This window comes from Alligator sinensis, unplaced genomic scaffold (assembly GCF_000455745.1).
Source record: "Alligator sinensis unplaced genomic scaffold, ASM45574v1 scaffold886_1, whole genome shotgun sequence".
NCBI classification, from domain to species: Eukaryota; Metazoa; Chordata; order Crocodylia; family Alligatoridae; genus Alligator; species Alligator sinensis.
Window position 1 is genome coordinate 1,031,528 of NW_005842040.1, and position 9,265 is coordinate 1,040,792.

The 9,265-nt window shown below is 45.8% G+C and overlaps 1 protein-coding gene across 2 annotated transcripts in view; it reads right to left on the reverse strand.

Annotated features, from left to right (window-relative positions):
- Positions 1 to 6,037, reverse strand: part of MSL1 (male specific lethal 1 homolog) — an 11,869-nt gene extending 5,832 nt beyond the window's left edge. For both annotated transcript variants that reach the window (XM_025202923.1, XM_025202924.1), the window contains exons 1-2: positions 5,795 to 6,037; positions 3,598 to 3,980 (exon numbers count right to left, since the gene is read on the reverse strand). In XM_025202923.1, the coding sequence (XP_025058708.1) occupies positions 3,598 to 3,980; positions 5,795 to 5,997 (586 nt within the window). In that variant the 5' untranslated portion in view covers positions 5,998 to 6,037. The remainder of the gene's footprint in view (positions 1 to 3,597; positions 3,981 to 5,794) is intronic.
- Positions 6,038 to 9,265: the final 3,228 nt, after the last annotated feature.

Here is a 9,265-nt window from a genome sequence, read left to right on the forward strand (position 1 = left end):
CTAGAGTATGCAAAAAAACCAGTGGCTAATCTCAAAACATATCCCTTTGCTCATTAAAGAAAGTAATTTGCAAAGACTTCCTTCGCTCTTAACAAATCAGGATTCTTTTACTATTAATTTGCTGCTAGGAGCTGTTGTTGCTAGGGAACTGCAGTACCTGGACTCCAAACCTGGTGGATAGGAAAATGGGGGAAAAAGGATTTTCAACTTGTTTACTGGCAAGGTATTTATGCCATGGTATGAGCAGTTCCCAATGTAGATTGTCACGGGTCACATTTAATAATGGATCTCAACGCTAGTATTCATAGCTCATTCTAGAAAGGCAATAGTTTTCAGCTTCAAGTGATTCTGTGGGATATTTACATGAACACCATAACTATCAGACAAGAACAAGTCATGGTAGAGTTTTAAGCCCTAGAGCAAGCCTTTCTCCTGCTAGATCTCTTTGGCAAGTCATCCAGATTTTTAAGGACTCATCTGCAACTCTGAGGGGGGAAGTCATATCAGCAACAACTCAGTAAGAAACAACATTTCTCAACAATGAATCGGAAGCTGCTTGACAATTTCATTTGACCGGATATGTAATAACCATGTAAACAATCAAGCTCAGAATATACCACAATGAACCTGCTTCATTCAAATCACTACTACTGCAGAGACAGCTAAAAGCATAGAACTTAAAGCTGAGCTTTCACTTCTCAGATCTCCAAGGTCACTTCAAAGCTAGCAATCGTTTGGTTATTTCCTAGTGTAATACGAGAGAAGGGGAAGATGCCACAGAAACTGGCATGTCTGATCCCAAGCTGTTGTCACTGCCAACCCTGAGCTAGACTTCCTGGTTTACTTACTAACCTAGTCTGGGCAAATATTCGCTCTAGTAACAGATCACCTTTCCCTTCCAAAGGGCATACTGCTGAGACATCACCTAGGACGAAGGAAAACCTGCTAGAGCTCAGAATTAACTGAGCGGCAAGCATGTGGTGAATTAAGGAGTTAACATTAAAACAAAACTTCCCCATCCAAAAAACAGGGTAGCTGTCTGCTCTAATTACCCTAGTTTAAGCCTTGCTATCCATATTCCTTGCCAGAGATGTAACAGGACAGTACTACACCATGGGTGGCAGTGGTGCATGCTGCAGGAGCAGTGGCTGGTGGTTTGCTGTTGCTGGGAATGATGTCACCTCCTATTTTTGCTGCCAATGTGTTGAGCAGCCAATAAAATACACCAGCTTTCAGCAGCAAAAAAGGAGGCGACATCTCCCCCAGCAACAGCAAACCACCGACTGCTGCTCCCACACTGTGCACTGCTGCTACTTCTATCTTCCCTGCTGCTAGAGCCAAAGCCACTCTAAGGGAGGTGCAGAGAGATGGAGGGAGAAGGATAAGGCACCTCTCTAGCTCCATTCCAGCTGTTCCCCCTCCCCCTACCCAAACAAAATACCTGAGGTTTGTGCCTCAATCACCACCCATCATTATGCTACTGTGCTTTGCTGAGCAGAATAGCCTATTTCTGAAGACAGCCCTGTACATGTGTCACCTATCAGAGTGAAGCATGCAAGGGTTGTATCACATTAGGTCCTTCTGCTAAGCAGCAGGTGAAGCATCTCTGGGCAGTTCAAATCACATGAGAAAAGGATAGGATGGGGCCCTCAGGAAGCCATCTAGTTCAAACCCCCTGTCAAAGCCACCCCAGCTGAGTAGCTTTTTAGTCATCTTCTGCAGAAGTAAGGTAGGCATGTAAGAATTCGCTTTGGGATTTGTAGATTATTTTCTGCACCCAGAGGTTCCTTTTGGCAGCCCAGCTATTACAAATGAGTTATCTGCTAAGGCAAGACCTTTTGCGTGCACGTGTCCAGGGCAGGATGGAAAGGAGTGGAGCTCACCTTGGACAAAGTCAGAGGTCACAATCTGTCTGTACACTGGCCTTTTCTATAAAAAAGGTTCCTACCACAGATTCAGCTCCACCACCAGCCATAATGGTGGAGCTGATGGTGGGGTGGGAGGAGGAACAGACAAGACAAGGCTCCTACAGCTTTTGGCTTCTGGTGTCTTAGTGTCTAGAACAGGGGTACCCAAACTGTGGCACAGGCAGCAGCAGCCTGTGTGTGCCACACAGATCAGGGAGGAGCTAGCAGCACAATAGCAAATAAGGCAGGAAGCAGAAAGCAGAGCAGCAGATAGGACAGGCAGCATAGGATAGAGAGCAGAGCAGCAGATGGGACAGGGGGAAGGGGACTGGACTGGCACTCAGGAAGGGAGTGGATCCAATCTGTGGCATGCCTGCAAAAAAGGTTGGCCCCCAAGGGCCTGGCAACCTTTATGAACAGCAGGCCACATCTTGCAATGCTCACAACCTGAGGCTGCCAATCCCCTGCTGCCACTCCTCAACTCTGCTCTCATGCAGGCTCCCCCCCACCCAGCAGCCTCTGCTTATGGTCATCATCAAGTGTCACATTCTCACAGCCAATAGCCATGATGAGGGGCAAGTTCAGTGGCAACAGTAGAAAGCAGGTAGGGCTGGGGCTGCAGAGATGAGAGGTGGAATGTGGCAGAGGACTCAACCAGGATAAACAGCACAGAGCAGGCAGAAGAATCTGGGGACAGCCCTTTTGTGGCCCCCACCACTGTGTGCTGCCTGTCTCCCCATCCACCAAAGGCCAGATTCAAACTTCACAGGCTAGATCCAGCTCATGGGCCATAGATTGCCAATCCCTAGTCTAGAGGTCCTCATAAAAGGCCTAAAAAAACATGGCCAGTAAGATGCAAGCAGTCATCAGTGCCTTGTGTCTTCAAGCACTTCTGTTTTTGCTACCACCATACATTTTTAAAAATGGGGAATTCCTAATGCAGGCAAAATGAAGTCCCCTTTACACATCTATCTCATGAAGCAGCCAAGATCTGAAGATTTAGATATAAGTGTATGTAGAAATACTCAGAGAGGCAAGTTATATTGCTATTATTTTGCCTTCACAAGATTACATGTAAGTAAGGCTACAATTTGGTCACAGAAACTCCATGAGCTTTAGGAGACACCTGCCACTCAGAGAGAATGCATAGAATCATGGGAAACATAGTTCAGCCAGGCATGTTCACCTGTAGAAAAGATGGGGCACCAACCCTCCAAACTATACCTCCCATGTGACCATGCTTCCTCAACCAGGACATCACTTGGTAAATTATTGTAGAGCTATTGTAAGTCTGCACCAAGCAAGCTGGGTAGCTTTTCTATGAACACCGCTTTTGCTATAGCCTGTCACAGATTTTACTAATAATTAACACAACAAAAGTCGCAGCCTTATATGTAAATACTCTGCAAAAGCGTGCCACTGTCTTGCAGTAGCCACCTGTGGCTTTTGATCTTTTTCCACGCCTGGCATTCTGTTATTCGCAGATATCACCAGTATTCAGGGAATGGTGCAGGGAATCTCTGTGGCAATTCCACATACTTCCATGCCAGCAGAGCATCTGTCCAGTAGATGAGGACTTTTGTTGCCACTACTCGCTTATTGTTGCCAAGACTCTGCCTTTAATACCAAGCACGCAAGGATGCGTCAAACTGACCACTACCTGGCTATGAGCATGTTCTTTATAGCTTACTTGCTACAGTCTCCTCCTTCTTTGGGGAGGGCTCTCGTAACGGCAATGGTGATGGGGGAGGCTGATGCCAACGACACAAATACATTTCTGTGGTTGAGAGGTATGGCAGATCTTCTATATCGCTGGAAAAACTTTTATCCTTGGGATGGGCACTGGGACCTCGCAAGGGGGTGGATGGTTTTAGTGGAGTGTCCACTAGAGATCGGGTTTTTTCTGGAGTCTCTTGGCTCCTCAGTTCACGTTTGCAAACAGTTTCAGGTAAAGAGCTACTTGACTCCTCTTTCATTGGAGAGTGCTTCAAAGTTTTGCTTTTGACTTTTGAAAATTCAGTCACCAGCTTTTTAACTGGAGTTTTCCTCTCTGCACTTCCAAACGCCGACTTCCTGTTAAAAGAGGGAGAAAGGTCAGCAGTGCAGACAGGCAGGGTACCAGAAGGGGACTGGTGGGTAAATGAACAAGAAGCACTTTTCAGAAGACTAATGCATCGTGTTCCCTAGGCTACCACTCTCAACCCACAGTTGCTCACTACATCAACTGAAACTGCAAGTCCTCTTTTAAGGATATCCCTTTGTAGGGTGTGCTGCAGTAATATACTTTCATGTCTAAAGCAGCTCCACACACGCAAAGAATTCTGGGCATGGAACAACCACCACATAAACAATTTCTTATTTTAATTAAAAACATCCCAACCTCAATGAGATGACAAACAAATGAACAAAAGGAAACCAATCTAGACTCCAGGGACTTGGATAACTGGAGAAGAGGAGATAGCAACAGCTATAAAAATTCACTGCCAGATGAACATTAAAAGATAGTTCCAAATTTTTGTGAAGTTCACTAATCTGTCTTTGATAGTTCCACTTGCAAAGAGCAGTTCTTTCAAAAAAAGTTTGTAGGGGGTTTTCCCAGTTCCTCTGGCATTTAGAGCAAGGACACATACATTTCTCCTCCTATCACATCCTCCTGCTCCCTCAGTCATTTGTTGCTGTTGCTGATGCTGTTAGACAATACCTACTTCCATGGCCTCAGGAACAACATGACTGACAGCTCCCTTAAGAACAACGTGTGAGTGATGACAGGCAGTGTAGTTTAAGGGTGAGGCCATGAGACTGGTAGTCAGAAGAGTTTCCATTCCCAGCTCTGCCACTGACCTCCTATGTAACATGCTTCTGCTCCCCTCCCAACCCAAGTGCTTGGCTCCCAGTGATAAGTATAAGAACCTACAGGTTCTAGAAGAGAATGTGATGATCACCTCTGCGTCCAAGACAGGTAGTGACACTAATCAAGACAATATGGGAACTTATCCTGTCAAATACAGAGCAAACAAGCTGACAAGAGTGTTACCTAACAGCAGACAGGTTTTTTGGAGAGAACTAGTATTTTCAAATTGCCAGTGTCCTTTTAATAAAAGGAAAGTGCACCTTACTGCTGCATTCCCATCTACACCTAATGCATCACCAAAGCCATAAGCCTCTTGGACAAAAGGTAGGCAAATCGCTCAGTGATGGAAACAGATTAATTCCCTACCCTATTTCTTTGGTTAGCAATAGTAAGATTGTAACTCCTGACCCTCAAGTGACTTTTAAACTTATCACCTCTGGCTCTTTTTAGACAATGTTACCCCCCTATCTCCTCCACATGTGTTGGAGCCGCCTTTCCTGTAATCATGAATAATGCAACACACACACTATCATAGTACAAGTACATTCCCCCATAGGGATGCAAATAGTTCCAGCACTATTACAAACTAAGCAACAAAAATTCACCTTGGGGTACAAACTGTTGTGGCTCTTTGATTAATGCTGCTCATGTTGCTCCTAAGCCAGTGAAAACCAAGAATGATGGCTCTAGATGCCTTTTATTTCAAGGATGCCTTTTATTTCAAATTAGGAACAGTCACATAACTAAGAAGGGCAAAGCCACAAGTGAGCTGTATTAAATTACCCCTTATTCATAAGACCTGGCATGTCCCTTTTTTCATTATATAATATAGAAAATGCTTTGTATTTGTTATCTGAATGTTTCTCTCAGCTAAGAAGCTCCCAAGATTCTTGCAGGAGTCATCAAATGGTGTGGGAGACTTGGCATGGAGTTAACAGTTGCTATGTTGCCTGTTCTCCAGGTGAAGTGATTGACAGAAGATGCATGTACACCCCCACTGATGCATTACAAGCAAGGTAGTGAAGCAACTCTGTACCTTTTATGTCCCTTTCCATTTCTTCCATACGAGAAGTGTTTGGGAGGCAGGGTCTGGGAAGTCTCCAGGAGATCCTGCTGGTACTCAATCTGTAATTTGTCAGATGCTTCCGACTCAGCCTTCTCTTCTGTTTCATACCCTTGAAAAATCCTGTGTTTCTCTCTCTCATTATCTTTCTTCACCAGCTGCATCCTCCTTTCCATGCGCTCAATTCGAGCCAGGAGCTGAAATAGTAATGGCAACACTTATGCTTTGGCCAGCATTCATTCAGAGACCTAAACCAAAACCTTGCTTGATTAAAGAGACACCATAACCCTTGTTCCTCACACCTGACCCATATGGACATCTATGCATCAAGGTCCACAACCTTTATTCCATCACCTTCCCATGACATGTTCTGTTGTAAGCTACAAAGAGACTTTGTTGCAGCATTTTATTTCAGCTTGGGCACCCATAGTTTGCTCAATGCAGGTTTTAAGGGAGACAACCTAAACATTTACCTCCCAAATTCTCAGCAGAATCCTATAACCATACCTTTCACTTTAGAGTAACAGCTATATAGTCTTAGGCTGCATTAAATAATCAAGGGATGCTCCAGACCTCATCAAGGCACTGCACAAATGTGGTTTTCATAATTAAACAACCCTCCTAATGGAGAGATTGAGAGAAAGCTTAAACATGAAGGACAGAAGAAACAATGAGACACTTGAATTCTGCAAAGGTGTCTTTAAGGGCAACATTTTCAAAAACACCCAAAGTCCAAGTGATTTTCAATGGACTCCAGGAAAGTTTGACAATTTTACCATTTATGCTTAACCATGTGGAGTCTGGGCATCTTAAACTGTAAAACAGGGACAGGTTCTCAGAGGCATTTCTGTATTCGGCATTCAGCAAGGCATTCACCTGCTGTTGTACCTAGTGCACCACTTCCACCAAAGCTACTATTTGAAGATCCAGGCAGGGAAGCAAACAGCTGCATGTCTTGCCACCGGCCTGAAATGGTGGCAATTTAGGTGCTCTCAAACTCATCTCCAAATTCAGAAAAAGCAGTGTAATTGCTAGTGGAGTTTAAGCAAGCTCAGATGCAATTTCAATTAAAAAGAAGAAAAGCTCAGGTTGATATACATATTTACAATACATTCCATACACTCACCTTAATGTTAGGGTGGGTTTTTCAAGAGCACCCAAATCCAACTAACTTCCACCACAGCCTGCATTCTTATATCACTTGTGCACTTTTGACAATCTCACCCTTAGTCTTCATCCAGCTCTTGGAATCCATTTATATAGACAATACCAGCCAGGAAACCAATTATACTGAGCTTTAAACAGCCTCAAATGGGGACACCAGTGAATCTGTTGCCTCATTCACCTCTGTTTTGCCCACATACAGAAACCCAGAATGGACATAGCCTCAGGTATTGGTTAGACATCTGCAGTCAGAGAGAGGAACTTGAGTGCCAGCCTTCACAGTCTGAAAAAGCTCTTATGTCTGTGTGACTCATAGGCTTGTACACGTGGTGCGTGTGTGTGTATGTTCTATTTCCTTAAAAAAAAAAAAAAAGCTCTAACAGGAACATGTGATATGCTGAAACTTCATCACACCTTTCCCTGCACTACAGCAGCTGCTACCTTCATACTGGTTGGCTTTATACAACTCACCACCAGGACATGTTTTGACCTGACTTGTGCCTCAGATTCGATCCAACCTTGCAGTCAGGCTAGGCCAGTAAAATACTGCCTGCTGCCTCATGCCGTTTCCTCTGAGAGTCAAGAGAAGTGAGGGGTTATTTATTCTCATCCCCAGCCCTTGAAGATTTGGCCAAAAAAACACAACTTTCCTGCATGTGGGAACTACAGAAGCTGAGAAGACACTTATTTTAGGTTGCTACAGGCATGCAGATTATGAACCAAATCATGGGGGCAGTCACTTTTGTGACAATTTAAAGGACCACAGAGCTATTTATGGGCCTCCCTTATAGTATGGAGAAATCTGCTCAGGAAGGGACCGCTTTTCCTCTGTAAATAGAAGCACCAAGCCTAACAGGTTCTGGTCTAGTTGTCACTCCTCACCAAAAAAAAAAAAATCCTTTTCCTGGATCCCAGGAACACCTATAACTCAGCTTGGGGGATGGGAGAAGGACATGTCTTCTTCAGAATGAGCCAGCCCTTACAGAGGTCCATCTTTATAGGAGGGAGCAAGTCCTGCATTAGCAAAGTCTGAAACTGGGCCGGGTTTATTGGCTCCTAGCCATACGGAGGGTCAAAGTTGTGGCGGCAGCTTAGTTTGGATCCGGGCCAGGTTGTTGTGCATGTACACTGCCATAATGTGGGTGAAATATTTTAAAGGGAGGAATGGACGCTGCTTTCCTTACAGAAAAAAGGGAGGGGGCAGGAAAGAGAGAGCAGGAGGGGAGAAGGGACGTGACTCTCCCTAGAGAGGAGCAAGCCAAGGGAGAAAAATAAGAAGCCCTGCTAAGGGAAGGCAGGGCTTATTCTAAATCTGTACTGGTTAATAATAATAATAATAATAAAAAAAAAAGGCAGGGTTTTAAAAGGGAAGTTCCCTGCCTGGCCTGGACCCTGCCAGCCAGGCAACACTTGTTTGACTTATGCTGCCTCCTTCCTCCAGCTTCTTCCCAAGCCCCACATGCATGCATGGCCCCTTTAAGGTAACTCTTTGTGTCCTCCAGCCTCCCACTTCAACTTAAGGAGCCACATAGCTCGTTAACCCTTTGGTGCCCAGGCCCCCCCCCCTCCTCCTCCTCCTCCCTCTGCCCACCTCAGCCCTATGGCAACAGGATCTCACTTCAGGCACCAACTGAATCTCTCTTTTGCCCCCTTCCCAGGGGTGGGGGCAGGAGGTGGGGCCACGTGTATTAACCTCTTAGCTTCCCCAACACTGTGACGGCCCCAACCCCCTTTGTGCCATCACCTTGGCACCTACCAACTCCTCCCTTGCTGCCTCCCCTTCCCCTGGCCTTCTCAGCTTGATGAAGGCCCCCCTGCCCTGCCCCATGGCCTCTCCTCCCCATTAACCTCTTCCCTCCCTGCCCCCCTCACCTATTAATCCTTCAGATCCCACCCTCCCCAACCCATTAACCCTTGGGGGTGCGCTCTGTTGTCTGCCCACCCTCCCTCCAGCCCACTACTCCTTTAACCTTGAAGATCCTAATGCTTTTAACCCTTTGTGTATGTCCCTGTGCCCCTCTTGGCCTTGAGCCCCCCTGCTTTTAACCCCTTGTGTGCCATTCCCTCTCAGCCTTTAGTCCCCTCCCAAGCTTTTAACCCCTTGCCCCCCCCAGAGGCTTTTAACCCCTTGAGTACTATGTCGTCCTGCTCACCTCCCACTTAACTCCTTGGCTGCCATTTCCCTCAGCCTTGAGCCCCCCACCACACACGTGCTTTTAACCCCTTGCCTGCCATATCCTTCCCCCACCCAGAGACTTAACCTCTTGGGTGCCATGCCCT